Genomic DNA, 26,654 nt, shown 5'->3' on the forward strand with positions numbered 1-26,654 from the left:
AACAGTCTTAAAAACTCACAGAATATCTGTGGACCAGATCATTTCTTCCAGCTTTAATAATTTAACTTGCACATGTTTGTTTTTAAGCTCCAGCTGTCACTTGTTACACATTCTGAAATAACAGGTTTGTTTTAAAGTTGCTGAAATATTACTATTTAATAAACCTGACTGAATGTGCAGTTATCTAGAAAACCTTGCTTTACTAAAAATGTTAAGTACAGAACTAATCACCACTTTTTTATTTTTAGCTAAAGCTGATGAAGCATTAAAAGCTAAAGAGAGAAGTGAACAAGAAGCAAAGAAGAAAAAGGAAGAAGGTAATCCATATGTCCTTCCTATGTTACTTAGGTGAATTTTTGAAGGTTAATTTATTTTATTCACTTACTCCTATCAAAATTATTATAATATTCCTGATATTTGAAAAACCCAATCATTATTAGAAAAAAATCTAACAATATTTGTCTGCCTTTTACTCAAACCAGATGTCTTGAAATCTCCCCCCCCCCCCCCCCAAGAACCCCCACTTTCAGAGATTCATGTCTTGAGATGTCTTCTGCTATGTGTATACCACATGTCACTTTTCTGGATTGCCTGAAAAATACCCTAACCATTTCAGGCATTAAGATATGTAATTTTGAAGAAATTTGTGATCATGGAACTCTTTTGTGCCTGTGGTCATCCGACAAGACTTGTTCTCTTACCTCCAAGGCTTCCTGCTCTTTAGCATTTGGTCTGTACTTTGGATGAGAGAGGATTTCTCTAACAGTGTCTCAATGTACAGTTGACACATTATACTGAATTTTATTAATGTGTATTGAAAATTAAATATATAAATAGTTAGTCTTACATTTTAGAGTAATAGTTTTATTTTATTTTCACAATTTTAAACAGATGATTGTAGAGGTTCAAATTATATAAACTTTTCAGTTTAATGATCTGTTTAAAATAGTTGAAGCTTTCCCCTCTTTAACTTCAAAGCACACTGGGCACTGATTACATCTGAAGAAAAGCTTTTCTTTTATGTTGGATATTCTAATTAAGCTATCCAGATAAACCGTGTGCATGTGTTCTAATAGGCATATATGCTTCTCACATTTAGCAATGTCCAGTGAAGCAAAAGATAAAGCCACTAAAGTTAGTTCCACATCTAGGCCTATTGCTTCTATTCTTGAAGCAGGTAATAAGTGAGAACAAGAGTGCCTCTGTTATCCTGGGCATGGTACTCTAACATGCTTTTAAGGCATCTGGGTAGGGCTTTTTGTAGTTTTTTTTTACTTTGACTTGAAGCTAAATTGGAAGACACTGGAAAGGGCATTATGTGAAATCAAAAGTTGATAACTCAACTGTGCTTTACCAATGTTCTGACTTCAAAGTGCAATGAATATAGGCAATTGCTTTGCCTGCCATCTCAACAGTACTCAGCAGGTGATTAAGCACTCTCAGGTCTGGAAGCTCTCATGTAAGTTGTATCAGGAGTGCATTAAGATTTCAGTGCAACTTGCATAAAGCAAAAATAAGTCTGTTTTCCTATGTGAAATCTTTATGAAGCTGGAGCCTGGCTATTGCTATACAGCCTCCAACACCTTCGGTATCATTTGATAGCAGGGGAAAACTGCTTGCCACCCTGGAGATCTGTTACAAGATCAGCTCTGGGGATAGGAATTGACTTAAAAAGAAAGTGCCAAAGTACTTTCTCCATTTATATTATTTATTTATTTGAATTTTTAGCCTGCTTTTTTCCTAGTATGGGACTCCAGATATACTTCATTCATACTCCTATAAACAGACATAAATGCTCATATGCATGCTCTCTCTCTCTCTCTCTCTCTCTCTCTCTCTCTCTCTCTCTCTCTCTCTCTCTCTCTCTCTTTCACACACACACACACACACACACACACACACACACACAATTGTTATTAGCCACTGCAAAAATAGTAATAGAAATACCCTGTTGTTTCTCTCTTGCCCTCATCTCCACGCCAATAGGTATTGTCAATTTTGAAAGTGGGGAAAATGGTGGTCAGGAATATAAACCTTCTCTTAGAAATGCTTTTACTTTCCGAAAGAGACTATCTTAGTTCTCCCCATATTTTGAGAATCACCAGTGCTGCTTTTTCATGTGGTTTTCTAAAACATCTCCTAGCATTAATATTTACTATATTCTAAGGACAAATTTCTAAAAAAGTGCCTTTTTTGTTCTTATTGTTCCAAAAAGGTTTTGTGTAATATACAGTTTTAAATATTTTATGGAACAATAGGTTGCTGAAAAAGTTCTTATCTTATTCTGCTTTAGAGTTGGGTCTGAAGACAAATCAGTTACTTGTTGACTGACCAGTTTTTGACCAGTCTTTTAATGGTGCTTACTAAATTCTAGGGGAGGCAAAGGTGATGCACATTATAAATCCCTATGTTCCATACTATGTCCTAGACGCTTATTGAAGGTATAAGCTTTGAGGATTTTGATGTCCAGGCAACTTTGCTCTGTATCCTAAAGCATAGAACAAAAAAACAACCCCTCCCTCAACACAATGACCTCATTTTGGTGCCAGTTTCATCTCCCAGTTGTTAGAAGTTATTGTTGGGACTATATATTATGGAGAAGTACGGTCTTTGGCAATCTACAGACCATATAGTCTTCTAAGTCTACAAAGAAGGGAAAATACACAGAAACTAGTATAATGAGCATACAAAAATATGTCAGTTTTGTGATGTAACCTCTGAAAGGTGCAGCAGTAGAAAGTTAACTGGCATGGTGTTTATGTCAGGATTCTGTAGGCTTTAAGGTGGGAGGCAATGAGAGTGAGAAAATGCCTGATATTTTTAGGAAAAACAGCAGAAGTTGTCCTAAAGCGAGCCTATCCTCTTTGCCCTGAGGACCTTCTCATGTAACACACTGTTAGGAAAGGTAAATAAATGTATGGTTCATACAATCAATATCAATACTTCTTTTGATATGATTTGTTTGAAGAATAATTTGTATTAAAATTGAATTGAAAATATCTTTTTACAGCGACTCAAGCATTTCTGAGATGTCTGATACAGCTCTAATAGAAATACGTAGACAAGTGGTTTTGTATTTTTCACTCTCTACATGAGTTTTTATTTGTAAATACTTTATTTTCTCTCTCTGCATATTTTGCTTGATTTTTCTCTCTTTCTCTGCATATTTTATCATTTTTACATCCAGTAAGAACTACCAGTCAAGTGAAAACAATAATTTGTAATTGAACGACTAGGTTGTTGGATACACAGCTTTTCTCCTTCCTCCTTTGGTCGCAGTGGGCATTTTAAACATAATGATATTCCCCTTCCCCATATGTTGACATATGATAGGTAGCAGAGTTCTGGGATTGAATGAATCTAAAAGATTTGCCTTCGTTGCTGTACTGAAGAAAACCTGTGGTATAAATAAGCATATTGTTTTCTAGCTCAAGAAGAAAGATTATTCTTTTATCTAACCCTGAACATTACTTTTATTGTAATTTTATTGCCAAATCAGATGTGAGATTAGATGTTGGATGTTACATGTAATCTGCTCAGAAATCAAATTATTTGACCTCCAAGCCCACCACGACACCCTCCTGCTGGTTTGCTGTTACATATGCAGTATTTTCCTGTCATGAATACAAATGGAGGACAAATTAGAATCTACAGACAGCTGACCTGAGCGACAGATTAGAGACTAGGGGGCTTGTGCGACTTTAAATGTTTTAATTACCAAAGTCCCTATAGCCAGTTGAAGGACTCCTTTAGAAATAATTTTTATGGCAGAAAAAGGAAAGCATGAGAGATTCCCCCCTCCTCATTTAAATTTAACAGAGTTATTCTGGAGCTATGCTAATTTGCTGCATGAAATTAGGCCTATTTTTAAAAGAGTCCACTTTTACAAAAAAAAATTCGGTGGCAAAGGTGTTTTAATTTGGGATGAATCCAAAGTGTCATTAGAATTAGAATTTTATTAATGGTGGCATCAGGATTTATGACAGCTTTATGGGCAGACCTGTGGACAGTTCTTACATTCTAGACCTGGCTAGTCAAGTTTAATGAAATATATAGTCACAATTGCATGATGATATGGTACAATAACATAAAATTGCTGAGGAAGAACATGGCTGTCTGTATTAAAATCAAACATTTGAGATTATTGCTAAATGATTTTAATGTATTATTCATAATACAGTTAAACAATTTCTTGATTTCATAAATGGAGCTAAGGATGAAAACATATAGTTCAGAAAATGTGAAGTGGAAAATGATTAAAATATCTGACAGTGATAGCACTATTTTGGTACCTGGAATGAATCTGTATGAAAAAGATTTAGAGGGAATTACTGGGGAAACATATTTGTAAATGTAATCTTAAATATCAAAGGACTAGCGCTAAATGAAGACTAGTTCCTTCGAATTTACAAAATAAAATTGGCTAATGCTTAAAGGAATGTTATCCTGATGCCTTCATTCCTAAATTTGCATTTCAGTTTTTAGTGTGTGTTGGCCCAGTGTTGAATTGATTAGTTATGCCTAGCTAGTAAGCAGTGAAACATTTTATATACATTGGGGAAATAAATTTGGCAGAAAATCAGCATGAGTAGATTTAATTATTGCTCTGAGACCTTTCCCTTTTCTAGTTTAGTGATCCTGAAACTCCACGTGTTTCACTGAAATCTGTGTGGATGCTAAGCTTCGCTTCCCAATTTGTTCCTCCACACAATGATAAGCCAAGCAATTACTGCTTTATTGATTTTTCATCATGGCAAATTTAAAGTTGGTTTTTCCTTGAAAAGGCAGAGGTGATTAAGCATTTCCCCTCAGTTTAGTACAAGAGAGCTATGTGGCAGAATCTAATATCCTGAGGTCAGCCTCTGCAGGGAGATAATATGGTGTCTTGGCCACGTGTTAAGGAGAGAAATCAGGGCTACAAATGTGATAGGATATATGTGCAGACAGTTTAATTTGCTCCATTTATATGAACAATTCACGTGGTACATGCTTGGAAAACATTGTATTGCATAGGCTTGGAGGTACAGGGCATGTGAGCAGAAAGAAAGGGTAAATACAATGATTCCTTAGGGGAAAATATAATTTTAAAATGGGAACGAATATAAAATAGGAATTAAGAAAGGAACTAATAAAGATTAATTCAGAATTGTATGAAAAATTGCAACTTATCCTAGCAAATTGAAAGGCAGTATAGTTTGCACCCAAATAAAATTTTAAAGATGTTTTAATACCCTGTTTCCCCAAAAATAAGACATCCCCTGAAAATAAGACCTAGCACATCTTTGGGAGCAAAAATTAATAAGACACTGAGTTATTTTCGGAGAAACGGGGTATGTCTGCCTGCCATTTGGACAATGTGAGTATCCCAATAAATATTAGCACTTAATCTTGCTTGTCACAGCTCTACGAAGTAACATAATTTTTATCCCACATGCATTCACTGCCAACTTACATATCGCCATGCAGCAACAGCAGCCTCTGGTTGTTTGAATTTTGTTTCTGCAGTGATATGCCTCTTTTCATGCCTCTGATCTGCTTGTGGCAAGCTGCGTATACTTTATTTATTTATTTATTTATTTATTTTTCAAACTTATATGCCGCCACTCCCCTAGGGCTCGGAGCGGCTTACAAGAACCGGCTAAAATCAACAATTTAAAAAACATCTTAAAAACATCTTTAAAAAACATCTTTAAAAACATCTTTAAAAACATCCTAAATACTTGGTCTTTTACAAGAACTTGGTCTTTTACAAGAAACACACAGGTTCCTGGTTCTTTCTTCTCCTGGGTAAACTGTACATGCTCAGCCATTTTCCATGTATACACGCATTGTAACATGGGCAGGGTGTTTAGGAGCACCATTCTGTAATATTGATACATGGGTTTTTTTATACCACTTGAACCAATCAGGATACAGCAGATATTTTGAGTTAACATCAGTGAGGCTCTCTGATTTTAAAAGTTCTTCATGCACCTATACTATCATAATAATATCATAATAGACAATACCTTCTCCCTTTTTAATCTTTTTCACTCTGCCATTAACAGGGACACTTGAGTTATTAATAGGGTTGCCAGATCTTAAGGTCTGATCCAGAGTCACAATTTTATAGGATGTCTCCAGGAGCTGGGAAATGAGGCAGAGGTGGCTCTGCTCCCCAGCAAAAGGCTACAGATCCTGAAGACCCACTGCCCTCATTCATCAATCAAGGAAGAAACAAAGAGGGGTTGCATAGTTCTTGGTTAATATGTAATTAATATGTTGAGGTTAATATGTAGGAGACTGACTAGGCACCTGGTGTCTAACTGCATGTGTAAGAGACTTTAAATTGCTTGCCAACATATGGTGACCCCATGAATTTCATAAGACTTTTTAAGACAAGGAATACTCACGAGTTGATTTTGCCAGTTCTTTCCCCTGAAATATTGCCTACAGCACTTATCTGTTGGTGGTCTGTCATCCAAATACTAACCAGGGCTGACTGCCTATAAATTTCCCAGCCACTTCCTGGCAGCTTTGTTATATTTAAGCCACCTCCTTGCAGTGCATTTTGGGTGTGTCTTTTTCTGACCTTGGACTGGCTACAGTTTACAACTTTGATTGGGTTTTGGGTGTTTTTTTCTGGATTATGTACTTGCTGAACAACTTCTGGACTAGCTGACAGCCATGTTGTTGCTTCTCCCTTCCTCCTGTTGGATATCCTGCAACTGACCTATGCTGAATTAAGTCCTTAACAGCTCACACTCTCCAAACATTTGGTTTGTGAATCACTTTATGACTAGAACATTGGATAGCATGGTTTCCCCTGATTCCTACTGAATCTGACCACTGATTTGAAATGTTCTCTACACTCACTAGATGTGTGTCAGGTTTTGGCCTTTCATGTTGATTGTTCATTTTCCTTTAGAAATTCACAGACACAATTTGTCTGTTATTCATATGACAAAAAATACTCTAGACCACAGTGTCTTTCCAAATGGGTTGTAGCAACTCTTCATCTAGCCTATGGTCTTGTAGACAAATAGTTTCCTGTCTAAGTGAGAAGTCAGTTGACTGGGCCAATGGTAGCATTGGCTGTCTTCTTGAGATGCACCCCTCTGCACAACATCTACAAGGCCTCTACCTAGTTTCAGCTTCTAAGGTTTATTTCCCACTATAGACTAGACACCAGGTCTCAAGCAGAAGGTGTGTTTGGTAGAGTTGTGTTCTTTTTGTGTGTGGCATGACTTTGTCCTCCACTGGTTAATAGCTTGCTAATCTCCTATCTGTGTAACTCATAAAAATCATGAGGAAAAAGGAGAGATTGTTTGTGTAAAAGAGGGTAGCATAGAAGACCCAATTAATAACAAATAGCTGTCCCAAATAATAAAAGATAACTGCCACCGATTAGTGGAAATGCAACCACCACTGTGTGGAGAGACACCTTTAGATTATAAAAGTTCTCAACCACCCAATAGCTCAGAGGAAGCCTTTTACTTTATTCGGTGTTAAAATGGTAGCACAATTGTGCTGAGGGAGTCTATAGACGACAGAGGCTTTGATGTAAAAAGAGCAATATCAAGTTTATTCAGGCACAAGCTTGGTGGTTACAAAAGATGTTTCACTTAGAGGTATTCTTATTAACAGTTACAATACAAGAATGAGATGAATCAAACTCTCTAAAGTATCACTTCTTTTACTTAAAGTAGTTAAAACTTCTTCCTCTGCTCCTTTCTAAACTGTTACTTCAATGGATCTCTGTGATTCCAGCTGGGATTGGTTCCCAAAGTCTGAAATTTGGACTACCCAGTGACTTCAAACCACAGTCACCCCTGTGATATACTCTCACAGATTCTCTGTGCCTTTCCAGGACACAGACTACATTAAATAAGTCACCAAATTTATTTGAAACTGACTCAAAATGAACAATTGAGTCTCCTTGATCCCATCAACCTGGAATCAATCTTCCCTGTGCCTCATCAGAGCACAGACTGAGGCTTCACTTTTAAAAACCTCTTCACCGTTCCTCCCCTCGGCAGATGGCTCCGCCCACATCTCCATGGCAACTGCCTCAGAGGAGAGCCACTAAATGGCTGCCGCTGTCTCACACCTACCCAACCAAAACCACAAGCACATAGTTAAACACAACAAACATGAATACAAAACTCATACTTCATTACAGTTTGCCTATAACTATAACTGTTTGAGTGGTTGTGTACGCACACATGCAAGCTGCTATCATGCCTCTCCTTAGATCAGTGTTTGACCAATTCTGGACTTCCAGGAATTTTGGACTTCACTTTTCAGAATCCCTGATCATTGTTCAAGGCAATTGAGGCTTCTGGTACTACACAACTCTTGAAGGACTAGAGTTTGGGAAGCACTGATCAATGAGTCCCAAGTGTTGGTGCTCCACGTTTTCAACTTCAGCTTCCAAAATCTTTAACCCAGTGGTTCTCAACCTATGAGTCCCTAGATATTTTGGCCTTCAACTTCCAGAAATCCTAACAGCTAGTAAACTGGCTGGGGACCCACAGGTTGAGAACCACTGCTTTAACCACTGACCAGGCTGGTTGGGGTTTCTGGGAGCTGAAGTCTAAAACACTTTGAGAACTACGGTTTGGGAAGCACTCCCTTGGATCCTTGGCTTCTACTTCAGTATCAGTGGAACTGAGAGTTTAGGCAGGAAGCACACTTGCATGGATGGGGTTACTGGCAAAAAACTTATGTAAGACTTCTAGAAGGTTCCAGAAGATTCACTGCACAGACACAGATTACTCTATTTGTGTGAAGTCACAAATGACCTGCTCAAATAACTGGAGTTATAGGTAAACAACGTGTGTCTCCCTCAACTTGTTTTTTTCAGAGCAATGGGATCCAGATAATTGTGAATTCAAAGAAAGCATTTTGAATTATAGTTAGCATGTTTCAGAATGCATTCTTTGTTGAATGAATATCATGCAGAGCCAAGAAATCTGATTTCAAATGGTTTTTGTGAGTCTTTATGGGCCAGTGCCTTACCCTAGCCCTTTGCTGGGCATTCATGATTTTGAGATAAAGTTTTACCCTTTTGTGAAGTGGATTGCTGCCTTATATTTCATCTAGGCCAGATTCAAAGAAAGAGTGTATAGGATATATTAAATAGAAAAACTGCATTAATTTAATTTGTGCTACGTTCAAAATATCTGTCAGATTGTGTGTGTGTGTGTGTGCGCGCGCACGCGCGCATGAAGAGCAGGGTTTGGGTTGTATGCATTTTTTAAAAAAATTATCCATGAACATGGCTTAGTTTTTTACAGTAACAAGCACTGGCAAATGATCTAGCAATCCTGATTTCTGTATTGATTTTTTTTCTTGTGGCCCAAGAAAGGTTATTGCTGGGCTTCACTTACTATTTGTAATCCTTCATTTGAATAAAATCTCTTTTCTATTGCTTAGAAAGGATAGTTTATTCTGATAATATTTGCAGGGTCCCTGGGAAAATATGGATGAAGGTATGAAGAGTTTCTCTCCTATAAATAGATCATTCCTTTGTATTGAATAACATTCTTATCACATCCAGAAGTTCAGGGCAGAAGAAGTTTGTTGCATTAGGCGCAAAAAATATCCTTTGCTTGCACACCTGAAACTCCAGTTCCTGCAACATTAAGGAACTGGGGTGTCACAGTATATTCTGAGACATGTATATCAACCAAATACTTAATCAATTTGTCTCATTTGGTAGGACTGTCATGAGATGACTATGTTATTCAGTTTTATTTAACTGTGCATGATGAGGCAAGAAGAGTACCTAGACAGCTCACTATGTTGGTGTGCAAGCTGATTCACAAGGGAGTCTTTAATTGGTCACAATGATTTTGCATTATCACCAGGTCTCTGTAGTATATGTTCCTCTAAATAAAGGTAGAAAGACCTGAAGAGTACCATTTGCACTTTGTCTTTTGCAGGCACAGTTAAAAGGTTTATTGACAATAGACATATGGCAGACATTTCATGGATGGATATCCCATGAGATTTATCTTATAAGTGCTACATTTCCCCCATGCCTATGTATCTACCTTTTGGAACAGGTTCTGTTATGAGGTTCACTATTAACAGGATTTTAGATTCTACTAAGGTTTAGCAAATTTAGATGTCATTTTAGTTTAAATTATGGATAATTAATCCTCACATTGTTTTCTAATTTAATTGACATTGGAAACAAGACAGAACTTAGTACAGCAGGTTTCAGTTGCATCTGGCTCACATAGTTGTAATAACTTGGAGTGCTGTACCCTACGATAAGAAAATATATCTCAAGGCCCTTAAGTTCATTAGGGTTTGTCAAAGGTCACACTTTATGTTCAGTTAATTTTATTGAAGTCCATTCTTATGGCAATGACCTGAACTCTGGCTGTGTATCCTTTAGCACATAAGAGTATATATTCTGAAAGAAATTCAATTTTAAATTTAGATAACGTCTGGCTTGGTTATTGCATTATTAATCAAAATCAGTCTGATCCACTATAGTAACTGAAGTATCTAACTTTGAATGAAAGGAACATTCAGCACTAATTCTCTTATGAGACTGTGTAAATTAAATGTCTGTATGGCTCTACTATACAAACAGAAAGATTTTATACTCTTCAATTAATGCCTAACAAATGGCATATTTTAATTTTTAAGCAATATCTGAGAGCCTCCAACTACACCCTTTTTGTCCCTGAAGAGTATAGATGTTGCTTCATTAGGCTGACATAACCACCTGGTGTTGAATTTCCAGCCTCTAGAGAATATGTAACATCTGGTACATACCATGTGATATCCCTTTTTTGTGTATATCTGATTCATCTTTTATTGTGACTTTATGGCAGAAATTAATTAATTAATATGGCATCATTATCACAAATATTCAGATGAATAGAAGTGTAGCATATTATAGAAATAATACGAACACAAAATAGTGAAATGGCTTTTTAAAAATCTGCATTTTTATTTATAGAGAATTTTGCTGGTATTTTGCCATAGTGCTGTTGATACTTAACTATTAGATCGTGGCTATCAAACGTAGTAAATGCAGTGTGTAAATTGGCCTGTTTTCATTTTTAAAATTTATCTTTCTAAAATATGCTATTCTCCTTTGTACTGTGATACATGTATTTCTTTCCATTGTAAAATAAAGATTCCTATAATTACTGGAAGTGTTTTTGCACTAGCCCCAAGAATGGAATGATATGTATTTTGTTGTTACTAAAAAGAACTTGGGTCGCAAAGGACCCAAAATAGTTATCAAAGTAGAGAAAACCTGGAAATCTTTGTTTCCTGTAGAATAATTGCCAATCCACTTGTAAAGTTTGACAGACCTTTTGCTAGTTCAGATTACGTTTTTGGTTCTACCTCATAACCACTATAACAGTCAGAAGCCCATTCTCAGCTAATACGTATACTTAAATTTGTATGTTACTGTTAAAATTTCTGGATTTTTAAAAAAGTTGTAATTGCAAAGAAAGCTAAAAAAAGGAGGGTAAAGAGAAAATGATACAAATACGTAGAATACAAAAATGGGCTAGACATAAACATTCAAATAAACAGACCATATTTCCAAATGCACATTCTTGAGTTGATGCAGATTCATAAATATCTAAAGTAGTAAGACATTCTTAGATTTGAAAGATAGATGATATATGCTTGTCTTTCCAACCTTGATATGTGAGTCTTTCAACAACTATAAGGTCCACATATGATTCATTTGCATACACCATCAATTAAATTTCATTAAAAAGTTTCTCTACAAATGCCAAAAAAAATATCATAAAAAATTCATACACAGTAATATATCCAACCAGAAAGGTGTAACTGTTGAATATGCCCACATCATAGGCCACAAGGAAGTATCTGTATTATATTTAGTTGAAGCAGACAATTGCTTTTTGGTATGCTTCAGAATTGCTAGCCATGGCTTTACAGCCCTGAGAAAATTCCTCACTTCTTCGCTCCCATCTTTAAATTAGAGTAATAGTCACTGATAGGGGTTATTGGATTAAGAATGCTTTAAGGGTTGACCCAAACATTTTCTTATGGCGCTTTTGAGTGGTACTGATCTAGTCAAAGCAACTTGTTTGCACAATGGCCAACCAAATACATATGGGGAGTCCATAAACAAGATGAGAGGGTAAGAGTACTCTCTTACTACTGTTTCCCAATAAGTGGTATACTACCTCTGATACTAGAGGTAACATAACTGTGTTTGACGTAGCCAACAATACTCTTATTCTCCATAGATCTGTCAAATCTTTGAAAGTTGCCACAATTAATAGCCATTTTGTAAAAGAAAAAAATATCACTTAGCTATGTGCTCTAGGAAGAGGTGCTTCCCTTTATTTGAATTGGTCACCATTTGGCTTCACTGGGATGGCACAGGCCTCCTTATTCACTTTCCCTGCATCAAGCATAAATTGATTCAAGTCTCAGCTATCTGTAGACTAAATGCTTCTAGTGACATCATACCACTCTTTGACCAAGCTTACCCACCCACCCTCCTCCATCCCTTACTGAATTATTATGGCAAATTTTGTTCTGGAATGGTAGTTTTTGTATTCTAACAAAACTTTTATTGTTGTGGTTTAAACTGAACTCCAATCATTCTGGAGATAATTCACATATTTATCTTGATTTTACCATTTATTTCATCATTTCAAAGAGGTTTCACTGTTCTTCTTTTAGAGCAAGAGTGGGGAACATTTGGCTCTCCAGATGTTTTGACCTATACAGCTGCTGTATCCTGTACTACCAACACTAATTGTGTTCAAAGGAGCATTACAGCAATCTAGTTTGTGTATATAACACTGTGGGTAGTGAAAGTGAGACCTTTTGTTCTTAGATGGAGTTATATCTATCACACCAGCCTCAATTGGGAGAAGTTACTTTTTGGTCACCAAAGCCATTTCCAGAGACCCCCAGTCCTTAAAATGCTGGTGGCACTTAAACAACATTTTTATTTTGCAATTTGTTCCATAGATTGACTGTTTGTATAATACTATTGGGAAATGGAAGTTTTAAAGGAAAGAAAGGGAAAATACAATATCAGAATAGCTGTTGGTTATGAAATCTCTACTATTTGTTAAATGCCATTTTCAATTTAATAGTTATAAAAATGAGAAGTGTCCTTAATATTAGGCTTTATTGATCAGAAAAGGTCAGGGGCAAGTTATATATTGCCTGTATCTCTGATTACAAAATAGCTAGCAAGCCTAACCAACAGTGTTCTTACCGTTTCTAATTTTTGTTTCTGTTGTGCGAAACAAAAACAACTGTGGAGATTGTACCAAATTAATAGAAATCATGGAGGTTGGGTCTGCATTGATTTAAATTTAAAAAAAAAAACTGAGCAAGCTGATCAAGTTTCTTTTCTCTCCCATTTTTCTTTGGTGCATTAGTAGCCTATATGTTATATAAAGTGTGGCTTATTTATTTTCCTAAATTTTATTTTCCTTCTTTCTTTACAAACTGGAGCTCAAGGAGGTCTTAAGTCTGTTGGCTAAATGTTATTTTTTAATGAAAAAAAATCAATTTTCCTACTAGTAATACTGGTTCATTATTCTCAAAAGGCTACTATCTACCTTGTTTGCAAACTTGCCGATGGTCACAAACCATGGTTTTAGCTGCAGTTGGCTTTAAATATAAAGCTTCAGAAAATCCAAAGTAATCATTGTCACTTTGAAAAGATATAGTTTCAGAGTTGGATTATTTACAGCGTTTTCTTCCCAGACCTAATGCAGCAAAGTCATAAATCTGTTTGTGAAATTACATCTGGCTTCTGAAGTACTGTGGTCAATTTAACATTGACTTGATTGCAAGTATGAAATAGGACAAAATGGGCTGTGAAGGAGATTTTGTGTTAAAACATTGTTATTCTTGATGATTAGCAGAAACTGTGAGGGACACCCACAGGTACCTCACAAGATGAAAACATAAAAAACATATGATTAGTTTGATGGATTTTAAAGGTTTTCTGGGGTGAAATATCTTCTTTGTCAGGCTATGTGTGTTCTGCACCTGCTTTATTACCTTCAGAGAACTGTCTGGAACCTCTGATTTTTGAAAGAACGAACATTTTTAATAAAGTCCTGTCTCTCCAAATCAGGCATGCCACTATATAAGTACCTTCTGGCATATTTCTTGAATATTTGTCTTAGTATCATTATTGTAACATGACTAAATTTCCAATAAATATAGCCCAAGGACGTTAGTTACGGAAATAAAATCTCATGTGATTAAAGTGCATAAATATCAAGTTTAAACGTATCATCAACATTTAAGTGAATTATATAAATAGCTCAGCAGTACAGTGGACCGGTTAGGAATTCATTCAAAATTGTGGTTCTTAAGAGAAGGCTTTAAATATTTATATTTACCTGGAACCTGATTGTTTTTAATAATATTGCCATGCATCCCTGCAAATGATAATGCCCAAAATAAAGTTTGACTTAAATGTGATGAGCTATTAATGGACTTCTGTTCATAGAACAGGCTTTCCTGCCTCTTTCATCCTGCTGAATTTACTGCTTCCTCTTGTCTCAGATTTTGTGCACTGAATGAACTGGTGGACTTCCCATAAAAGTTATATATACATATATGTTTATCTACTTCTTTTATCTGCAAAGTCAAATCTGTAATGGGCGTAAACGTTTCATTTAAATTTAGGAAATAAGCTTTACATTTCCATTGTTTGGTCTATTGAGATTCTCATTTGTCAAAATTGGTAGCTCTTAGGTATTTGTTACAATAATATTGTTGTGCAGCTTTGGCAAGTTAGCTATCAATTGAAATCAGAAAATCAGTGTTCTTAATAGTTCCTTATTGCACAGTTGATGCATGAACGAACAATTCAGTCAAAACTTGTTACCTGATTATTACCAAAAATAGTTTCCTATAAATCCATGGATACATACAGTATATACGTGCAATACTTTGTAGCATATTTAAAAGATAGAAATAAAGTCAGCTCTGTTATTCCAATACATGTCAAAATAGTGAGGAAATAACAGTGAACTAAATACGGATAATTAAAAATATTTATATCTTGTAAGTAAGGTAATTAGCCAGGGTGTGGAGTTGTGATTGATATCTTTGAAAAGCTATGATTTTTTTAAAAAAAGATAACAATTACTTCTGCTGCAATTTTTATCATCCCTCCATAAGTCATGGTTGTTGTTTAATAAATTACCCTGCTATCTATAAATAAAAAGTCAGTCTGTGAATGAAAATCCTTCACGTTTTTTGCTAACCATAATAAAGCATCTTTTATCTATGGTAGATGTTCCCTAAGCACATATCATGAATATCTAAACACAAAAGCTGCCCCTTAAAAATCTGCAATGTTATTTCTGAATAGAGCATTAAAATGTTTGGATTTATCCTACAATATGTCAAATTAGTCAAAACAGAAGCTTGCCACTACTGTATATAACTTGGTGATAACCTCTCTTTCAGTGTTTTAATATTGTTGTTATGTACCTCTAAGCTAACTGACTTACGGCAACCCTGTGATAGGGTTTTCTTGGCAAGATTTATTCATTTGAGATTAGCCATTGCCCTCCTCTGAAGCTAAGAAGTATGATTTGCTCAAGATCAGCCAGTGGGTATCTGTGGCTGGCCAAGGGAATCAAGCTCTAGCTTCTCAGGGTCCTAGACCAACGTTCAAACCATTTTCAAACTTTCTACCCCTAGAGAGAACTGGAAATTACTGAAACCCAGCAGTGAAAGAGTGGCGCTAATCATGAATGGCATTAAACAGAGGCAGAATTGTGTATATTTCTGTTTTGTATTTATACTTTCTGTTGCAAAGTATGCTTACTCACTTCCTATCTTTCCCTTTTACATGTAACTTGCATTTTATCATAACAGTATATTTTTATCCCTCTGTCTCACTGCTTTTATATTCAGTTCTTCCTATAGTAGTCTTCCTTTTATCTCTGCTCTCTCTGTTCCAGTGTTCTTCTTGTTAATCCTCAATCTCTCTTTCTAATTCCTTTAAATCCCCTTTGGCCAATTCTCCTTAACAGAAGAAGGTCCTGTCTATTTACAGCTTTCATTCTTTTCCATCTTTTGTCTTCCTTTCCCCTCCTCATCAGGTGGGCATAGCTGTGCTAGGTTGCTTCCAGTGCTAGATTGTTCTTCAGAGACAGAGCAGGTGGTCATCTTGAGGTGGCCAGAAGCTGCCCACTCAGAAATGCTATTATAGTGTAAGTACTATACTTGAAGTGTCTTCTTCCTCCCATTTCCTGTTGGCTTTCTCAGTTCCTGCAATTATTCTCTGGAATTCATTCTCTTTTAGATGATACAGAGATTGAATCTGGGTATCTTCCAGAAATGGTGTAAGCCTTTTAGACTTAAGATGATGTCCTAGGGTGAAATTTAATCATGAGACCAATTTAATTTGTATGTGCTCATGTGTGTACGATTGTTACATTTCATAATTTTAGATTGTTTCCATTGGAACAGACTATACTGGCTTTGGTCAAGTTCTATACAACATTTATTATTTCATTTCATTTCTGTCCATAGTTTCATTCCAGTGCATGGCATATTTCCCTAGAGGGGTAGAATTTAGAGCTACTGTAGATTTATATTAGTCTATAATATCAATATGCAAAGCAATCTTTAACACTTTGAGACTGAGTGAGAAAAATTGTAGCATAAGATTTTGTTGTGTCTGAGAAAGTAGAATAAATTAACAATACCTAATGCTACAACTTTTCTTGCTCAGTTAGTCTCAAAGGTGCTACAAGATCCCTCTGCATACTGATATTTCTCTGCAGATACACCCAACAGGACCACTTATTGTGAGATAAGTGAATTGATTATCTCCCCAGCAGCTGTAACATATGTCACAGACATTATCTCAGGTTTCATTGCCCTATCATTCCTGGCTTTTCTTTCTCCCTTTCCAGATTTTCCACTTGATAAATGTTCATCGTACATCATTGTAAGTTTTCTTATGTAGCAGTGTTTTTCTTTTTTTTTTAAAAACTCCACATTTTCTTTACTATATATGAAACTAATGTTCATTTGCAATCTTATCTAATGCTAAGTTTTGGAAGTTTTTTTACCAAGACATGTAGATTGTGGAAGTCTGTATGTCTCTTTTCAGCTAATTGTTGCACCATCATTTTTTGAACTTACAAACACTGATGAGAGAAGTGCCTTTCATTTTGCACTTCCCATACAAAAATAGTGGAAAAAATAATGGGAAACAACATTATTTTTGAAATCTATATGTTTCCTAGGTTTTAATCCATTATATACAAATATTTATTTTTGTTAAGATAGTAACAGTGTTTTTCGTTCAGTCACTTTGGACAGGAGAGCAGAAGAGAACCATACTATGACTTCTTTGCCATCATCCAGGGAACATAAGACCACTGGGAGGCTGAAGCCCTGTTGCCAAAAACTAGCATCAGACCAGGGGAAGATGCCAAATAGGCCCATCCATCAGGCAGAGGAGGAGCAAAGACGGATACTTTGGTTCTCACTTCCCTGAGAGAATGAGAGAGCACTCCACTCCCTCTTTGCCTGTTATTCTTGCACTGCACATGCTGGGGCGGGGGAAACACACTTGGGACATATCCATTGACAAAGGAAAAAGAATTACTAATCACTCTCATAATATGATGAAACACTAGCAAGGGAGGATCAGCCCAGTCCAAATGGGATGTAAGTGCCTGCTTATAGTTTAACACTTTGTGCTGGCCTTGAAATACTGGTGTTCCACCTCTGCTTCCTTCCCCCTTCCCTTGTGTGTCATATCTGTGTAGTGTATGGCCCTGATGGATGGGCTTGTCTTTTTTATTGATGAGAGCCTTTTTAAAATACAAGAATCATCTGAAAATGTTGTGTCACAGTAATTTCCTTACAATGGAGTAAGTGTCTTTTCTAAATAAATGTGTTCTAGTAGACAAGTACTCAGGCCACGGTTCTGGGTCACTTGGAGGTCTGTATTGCCCCCTAAGGTGATGAACAAATGCAAACCAATAAAAACAGTGCTAAAATAAAAATCTTTTAAAATACATTAACATAGTCTTAAAAAAAACTTCTGAAACCAGTCTAAAAACTATCCTAGAATCCACTTCGAAAGCTGATGAAACATCATTTTGAAGCACTGCATGTCATGCAAAAAGCACCTGCGGGGAGCTTAAAAATAGTGTTGACTGCTGGAGTAGGGAGCTCCACAGTTGATGGGTTGCTACAGAGTAAACCCTTGTAGTTTCTCTCTAATTTGACTGACAACAACTTGTCAGGAAGCCATCATGAGATGGTATTTCCCATTACTTTGCTATCTAGCTGGTGATGCTAGAATACTGCACCTAAGACCTTCCACCTTGCTTTATACATAATTGTATTAACATTGCATTGTATACAGTATTCCAGTACATCTGTATTTTAGAATGCAATCTAATTACAGTACATATAAAAGAGTTTATTAAAAAAAACAGCTGGTGCTATTTGCCTAAGGTTTATTATTTTGGAAATTGTTTAAAGTTACTTCGTAAACTTTGCCAACTATGTATACTCAAGATAATTCTTTAATTTATTTTAGGAAATTTATTTTTCCTTTTTTTGACAAAAGCAATATAACATAAAGCTCAGTAGGACACAGAAGAAAGATGTGAGGGAGAAGAGTTAGAGGACTGGTGTGTGTATGTATATATATATATATATATATATATATATATATATATCTCAACACAGTACCCTGCTGCTATGGACTAGTCTGTATGCTCACATTATGACAAGTCATTTCTTCTTTCTTTCATAAGTTATAAACCGTGTGAAAGAATTCCAAAGGAAGATATTGTGCCTCTACCAGTTTCAAAATGTTGCTTTATTTACATCAGATTAATACTAATACTCCATATGATGGACATTAAATAAAATCTTCACACACACAATTTTATTTAATGTTCATCATTTTGATAGACTGGTAAGGTCCGTCTGTTTTGAGGATTCAGAAAGTGCGCAGTGTTTCCCTATGTCTTCTCTTATTATTCTTGTTTATGTGCCAGGACATCCACAGGATTATGTGATACATGATTTTTCACCATCCCTGCTATGTAGTTGCTTTGGGTCTTGATCAAGAGAGAAAAGTGGAGTACAGTGTTTCCTCACTACTTCGCGGTTCACTTTTCTCGCCCTCACTGTTTTATGGGTTTTTTAATAAATACTAAAAGAATATTATAAATCATAAACAATTATGATTTACAGTGGCGGTGGTCTCGGTCAGGTGTGGGCAGCGGGGCGGAGAAGGAGCCCAAACGGTAGCCTCTTTCTTTCCTTCCTACCTTCCTTCCTTCCTTCTTTCCTTCCTCCCTCCCTTCCTTCCTTCCTTCCTCCCTCCCTCCCTCTTTCTACTTCCTTCCTAAGGAGAAGCCTAGCGTCCCTACTTCACGGATTTTCATTTATCGCGGGTGATTCTGGAACGTAACCCCCACAATAAGTGAGGGAACACTGTATAACTAAATAATATAATAACAATCTATCTATCTATATCTTTTATCTATATATATAAAATGATGAAGTTGTTTGCGCAGTGACTATAACAACAAAACTAAACATCCCAGAAATACGAAATTTGGCAACATAATGCAAAAGGCTTGCCTCCAGGTTACAACAACACAACCACACCACAAAACCACAATCCAGACCCACAAAACTCACAACAACGCATCATGCGATAACAACACAACTAAACGCCCCAGAAATACAAAACTTGGCAACACAATGCAAAAGCCTTGCCTCCCAGTTGTAACAACACAACCACACCACAAAACTACACAGGACCCACAAAACTCACAACAACGCATCATGACTATAACAACACAACTAAACGCCCCAGAAATACGAAACTTGCCAACACAATGCAAAACCCTTCCCTCCAGGTTGTAACAACACAACCACACCACAAAACCACAATCCAGACCCACAAAACTCACAACAATGCATTGTGACTATAACAACACAACTAAACGCCCCAGAAATACGAAACTTGGCACACAACTAAACGCCCCAGAAATATAAAACTTGACAACACAATGCAAAAGCCTTGCCTCCCGGTTGTAACAACACAACCACACCACAAAACCACAATCCAGACCCACAAAACTCACAACAATGCATCGTGACTATAACAACACAACTAAACTCCCCAGAAATACGAAACTTGGCACACAACTAAACGCCCCAGAAATACAAAACTTGACAACACAACACAAAAGCCTTTTCTCCCAGTTGTAACAACACAACTACACCACAAAACCACAATCCGGACCCACAAAACTCACAACAATGCATCATGAATATAACACAACTAAACACCCCAGAAATACAAAATTTGACAACACAACACAAAAGCCTTGCCTCCCAGTTGTAACAACACAACCACACCACAAAACCATACTGGACCCACAGAACTCACAACAATGCATCAGGACTATAACAACACAACTAAACGCCCCAGAAATACGAAACTTGCCAACACAACACAAAAGCATTCCCTCCCGATTGTAACAACACAACCACACCACAAAACCACAATCCGGATCCACAAAACTCACAACAGTGCATCGTGACTATAACAATACAACTAAACGCCCCAGAAATACAAAACTTGCCACACAACTAAACGCCCCAGAAATACAAAACTTGGCAACACAACACAAAAGCCTTGCCTCTCAGTTGTAACAACACAACCACACCACAAAACCACAATCCGGACCCACAAAACTCACAACAACGCATTGTGACTAACAAATACAAAATTTGACAACACAACTCATCCACCTCCCCAATCCCTACATTCACAATTGGCCTCCAAAAAAACAATTACAATAATAACAATGACAACAACAACAATAAGAATCAACACCATCACAGGCAAGAAACAGCCAGGCACTGAGGCTGAGAGGCCAGTCAGTGCTACACTGGGTCTCCAAAAAACAATACAGTAGCATCTAACTTATCCAACCTTCATAATCACTACAACAACAATAATAAACACCTACACAGGCAAAACAAAAACAAAATTATTGTACCACAATAAAAATGTAAACCGCACTCAGCAGAATCAGACATTACAATTAACAACAAACCAAAGACAACAGGGATCTCAAGCAATTATCAATCAACACAAAAATTGAAGAAGGTAACAGACTTCAAATACTACTACTAATGTGAGTATAAAGAAGGTGGAGGTCACAGCATCAATACAACCTAATGTAGACTGACCAACACCATCAGACTAAGCCACAGCAACGCGTGGCCGGGCACAGCTAGTATATATATATATATATATATATAAGAGTGATGAAATCCTGGCGACGGACAAAACTACAAAACTGTCACGACCCAGGCTGCAGAGCACCAATAACCATACACAGAGGCCAGAATCTATCTAATATCTTTATTGAAGGAATATATAAAGTTAATAAAAACAAGTGTAGAAAATAGTTCAGAATTAGACCTTTCAGGAAAGGTCAGAATTAGTCCAAAAAAGCAATGTCCAATAAGAAATATTAAGGTCCAAAGTTGTAATCCAATAACCGAAACACTCACTTTGCCAAGCAAAGTGAGGGGAGATGACAAGGTCCTTTAGTCCATGAAACTTGAGCGAGGCTAGGAAGTAACTTGATACTTAAAACAAGGCTTGAACGTGGAACAAGGTAACTAAGAACAAGAACAAGGTCCGTGGAATAACTTGATAAATCCGTGGAACAAGGCAAGGATTGATCCTGGGAAACAAGGCAAAGTCCGTAGATAAACAAAGGCTGGGAAGCAAGGCGAAGGCTGGATAGCAAGGCAAGGCTTGAGCAGGAGCGAGGCTTGAACCGGAGCGCGCTGTCCAGACACAACTCGCTCCGTAGGCTGACGAATTGACTCCGCGAAGTTACTACGCGGGTAAAACACCTAAATAGAGTCTAGCTTTCCCGCCGAAGCAGTTCTCTGGGAATCAGAACCGAAAGCTAACTCTGAGACCAGATGTGAGACTCCCCAAAGATTCTCACGAGAAGCAGTCTTAATTGGCCACATTCTTAGCTGCAATCCTCGCACTCCTGCGCGAAGCTGAATCCAAACTTCTCTGTTGTTTACAAAACTCCCGGCGCAAGAATACGGGAGAAGTAGGCTCTGGGCTTGTTTGACATACTTCTGGGAGACAACTTTCTTGCAGGTGCAAGGTTCCCAGATCTGCCTGGGAAAGATCTGGCTGAGAGGAATCCAGTTCAGACTGGGAAGGTAAAAAACCCAAGTTTTCATCTTCATCAGGAATTACAATGTCCTGAGCAGGACTACAAGGCCCATGGGTCATCACACTATCCCCCTCCTCAAGGCCCCTCCCAAACTGGGGCCCTCTCCCCGAGGCGCGAGGTCGTGGTTTGGTGGGATAGGTCTGATGAAAGCGACGGGTTAGATCAGGAGCATGGACTGTGGAGGCGTCTTCCCAAGAGCGTTCCTCAGGGCCAAAACCCACCCAGTCAATGAGATATTGTAGGCGGCGGCGGTGAAAGCGAGAATCCAAAATGTCCTCAACCTCGAACTCCTCCTCCCCATTCATCAAAACAGGAGGGGGGGCCGGTTGGTCTGTATCAGGTCGCACACCATCCGCCGGAAGGAGCAGGGAACGGTGAAACACGGGGTGAATGCGCATTGAACGCGGAAGTTGGAGTTTGAAAGTCACGGGGTTTAATTGCGCCACCACTGGATAGGGACCAATGAAACGGGCATCTAACTTCCGGCAAGGGCGGTGGGAGGGCAGAAAGCGAGTGGACAGGAAAACCCGATCTCCTACCTTGATTTCGGGGCCCGGCTGGCGATGTTTGTCAGCGTGGCGTTTATAGTCCTCCTTGGCTTGGTCCAGTTGCTGGAGCAAAAGTTGTTGCACCGCTGTGAGTTCCTGCAGCCAATCCTCTGCTGCGGGAACCTCTGAAGTTTCAATGACAGGGGGGAAGAAACGTGGATGGAAGCCGTAGTTTGCAAAGAACGGCGTTTCTTTTGTAGAAGCTTGAACTCCATTGTTGTAGGCAAACTCAGACAGTGGTAACAGAGAAGCCCAATTGTCCTGTTGATAGTTTACATAACAGCGAAGATACTGCTCCAAAGTGGCATTGGTGCGCTCCGTTTGCCCATCTGTTTGGGGATGATGAGCTGAAGATAAGCGAGAGTCTATGCCCAATAGTTTTTGTAGTGCCTTCCAAAAACGAGAGGTGAATTGAGATCCACGGTCTGTGACTAAACTCTTGGGCAATCCATGTAGTCTGAAAACATGTTGAAGAAATAGATCCGCAGTTTCCTTGGCCGTGGGGAGGCCTTCGCAGGGAATGAAATGGGCTAACTTGGTGAATAGGTCCACCACCACTAAGATCGTGGTGAATCCACAGGAAGGTGGTAGGTCAGTGATGAAATCCGCGGAAATTATTTCCCATGGGCGAGATGGGGTAGGAAGGGGGTGTAAAAGTCCTGAGGGCTTCTCCCTTCGTATCTTGGAGCGCTGGCATACTGGGCAGGTGTTGACATATTTTTCCACATCCTTGCGGATCTTGGGCCACCAAAAATCCCTTAGGATCAAATGCATAGTTTTAAATAGCCCGAAGTGTCCTGCTGGTTTGCAGTCATGACACAGACGAAGCGCTTTTTCCCTGCCCGGTCCGGGTGGGATATAAACATGATTTCTATAGCAGAGCAGCCCATCTTTAAGCGAAAAGGGAAAATGCAGACCTTGGCGAAGTTGGTCCTGCGCCCAGGCATCTGCTTGCTGACTAGCCCTGATTTCTTGAGCACAGATGGGTCCTGGAGTAGGGAAAGTTGAACCAATGGGAATGGATTTGGTGTTCCCCACCGTGAGCGTGGCAAAGTTCTCAGGTTGTAGCAGTTGGGATTCAAAGGTCTCCTTGCGTCCTGCAGCGTATTCCGGTTTACGTGACAGGGCGTCTGCTTGCTTGGTTTGGGCTGGGGTCACATAATGGATCTGAAAGTTGAAACGTTCAAAGAATAAAGCCCAACGTTGCTGCCTCTGATTTAGTTTGCGGGCAGTTCTTAGATGTTCTAGATTACGATGATCAGTGTGGACTTCAATGGGAAATTTGGCCCCTTCTAGCCAATGTCTCCAAGTTTCAAAGGCTGCCTTTATGGCCAGTAGTTCTTTTTCCCAAATGGTGTAATTCCTCTCTGGTGTGGTTAGTTGACGAGAATAAAAGGCACAGGGGTGGAGGTGATCTCCCACCGGTTGTAAGAGTACAGCCCCAATTGCCACATCAGAGGCGTCCGCTTGCACCACAAAAGGGGTTCCAGGATTTGGGTGCTGTAGAATTGGCTGGGAGGTGAATAGTTTCTTTAGTTGCTGGAACCCTTTCTCTGCTTGATCAGTCCAGCGGAAAGGCTGCTTTCCACGGATGCAGCTAGTGATGGGGTCGGACCAGCGGGCAAAATCTGGAATGAACTTGCGGTAGTAGTTCGCGAACCCCAAGAAACGCTGCACCTCTTTCTTGTTAGTTGGCGCCCGCCATTCCAATACTGCTGAAACTTTGGCTGGATCCATGGAAAGCCCTAGAGGCGAGATGCGGTAACCAAGGAAATCTACCTCTTGTAGATCAAAAGCGCATTTTTCCAGCTTGGCATAAAGTCCATGATCCCGCAATCGTTGTAACACCATTTTGACGTGGTTCTCATGTTCTGATTGTGATCTGGAAAACACCAAAAAATCGTCCAGGTAGATTATCAAGAACCTGTCTAGATAGTCCTGAAAAATGTCATTGACAAAATGCTGGAACGTTGCGGGGGCTCCGCATAAACCGAAATTCATAACTCGGGACTCAAATAATCCGAATTTGGTCTGGAAGGCGGTCTTCCACTCGTCCCCTTCCCTGATGCGAACTAAGTTGTAAGCCCCCCGAAGATCCAGCTTGGTGTAAACCTTGGCTCCTCGAAGCCGATCCAGTAGATCCGAGATTAAGGGCAGGGGATAGCTGTTCCGCTTGGTGATATTGTTCAATGCTCTGTAGTCCACCACCAAGCGTAGTTCCCCTGACTTCTTCTTCACAAACATCACTGGGGAGGCGGCTGGGGATTGAGAGGGTCTGATGAATCCCTTGCGAAGGTTTGTCTCTAGGAATTCCCTGAGAGCTTCTTGCTCTGGTTCAGTCAGGGAGTAGAGATGCCCTCGCGGGATCGGGGCCCCCTCCACCAAGTCAATGGCACAGTCATAAGGTCTATGTGGGGGTAATTTTTCGGCTTCTTTCTCATTGAATACATCCCAATACTCGGAGTACTTCTTTGGCAAGGTGATGATGGGCTCGGTGTCTGTGGCATGGCATACCTTGGCTACGAGGCAATGGTTTTGGCAGTACGGTGAAGCAAACTGCAGTTCTCTGTTGGACCAGGAAATGTTAGGGTCGTGGAGAGTCAGCCATGGAATTCCCAAAATCACAGGGAAATGGGGGACCTCGGTAACAAAGAAGGAAATCTCTTCCATATGTTCCCTTATCCACATCCTGGTGGGTTCCGACCACTGACTTACGGGGCCCGTCTTGAGGGGACGGCCGTCTATGGCTTGCACCACACGGGCATTCTTGAAATCATGATATTGTAATCCCAGAGAGTCGGCATACTCTCTATCGATGAAATTGTTGGTAGCTCCAGAGTCTATCATGGCGTGGATCATGACGGGTCCCCTTTTTGCTGACCATAATGTGACCACGAGAAGGAACAGGACCCCGGTTGGCGGCTCTTGGATGGATTTTTTGACCGGGTTGGCGAGCCTCTCTACACCCGGTCGTTGGCTTCCCCCGCCGGCTGTGTGCCAGTCGGCTCAGACGCCTTCGTCTCCGTGGAGGACGCCGCCGCAAGACGGGCGGCAGGCTTCCCTTTGGCTGGGCACTCTCTGGCGAAGTGGCCCCCGTTCCCGCAGTACCAGCAGAGGTTTAAGCGTTGACGACGGGCCTTCTCGGCGGCATCTAGTCTGGGACGCACATTGCCCAACTGCATCGGCACCTCCTCGCCTCCTCTGGGGTATGGGGTTGGCGGTGGGGGTCTCCACACCGGACGTGGCTGAACGCTGGCGGGAGCGGGGGGTTTTGCCCCGGCTCTACTGCCCTGGCCTCGAACCCACTGTTTTCTGTTGGCAATCATGACTTCAGCCCGTAAACATTGATCAATGAGTGCCTCGAGGGTCTGGGGAGGATCCACCTTGGAGATTTCTTCCAGCATTTCAATGTTGAGACCCTCCCGGAATTGTCCCCTGAGGGCTACATCGTTCCAGCCGGTGTTGTGGGCCAGCACTCGGAACTCGGCTATATACTGAGACATAGGTCTGTCTCCTTGGAAAAGGCGACGGAGTTTGTGACCGGCTGCCTCCAAATTGTCCTCGATTCCCCAAGTCTCCTTGAGGTGGTCCAAGAAGTGTTGCGCTGATCTTAGGTGTGGAGAGGCTTGGTCGAACAGTGCCGTCGCCCAGCTGGCCGCTGGCCCGTCTAGAAGACTGTAAACCCATGCCACTTTGATGTCTTCTTGGGGAAACTCGGCAGCACGGGCCTCCAGATAAGCTTGACATTGGCGACGGAAGACATGAACCTTAGAAGCTTCTCCAGTAAACTTGGTTGGCAACGCCATGGCCGGAAGACGAACTCCGCGTTCCTTCAAACCCCTTATTT

General features: G+C 39.4%; 1 protein-coding gene across 2 annotated transcripts in view; it reads left to right on the forward strand.

Annotated features, from left to right (window-relative positions):
* The window catches only part of rsrc1 (arginine and serine rich coiled-coil 1), a 236,644-nt gene that overhangs the window by 190,310 nt on the left and 19,680 nt on the right, over positions 1 to 26,654 (forward strand). For both annotated transcript variants that reach the window (XM_003218172.3, XM_062976711.1), the window contains one exon: positions 249 to 317. In XM_003218172.3, coding sequence (XP_003218220.1) covers positions 249 to 317 — 69 coding nt within the window. The remainder of the gene's footprint in view (positions 1 to 248; positions 318 to 26,654) is intronic.

Source organism: Anolis carolinensis, chromosome 3 (assembly GCF_035594765.1).
Source record: "Anolis carolinensis isolate JA03-04 chromosome 3, rAnoCar3.1.pri, whole genome shotgun sequence".
Classification (NCBI taxonomy): Eukaryota; Metazoa; Chordata; class Lepidosauria; order Squamata; family Dactyloidae; genus Anolis; species Anolis carolinensis.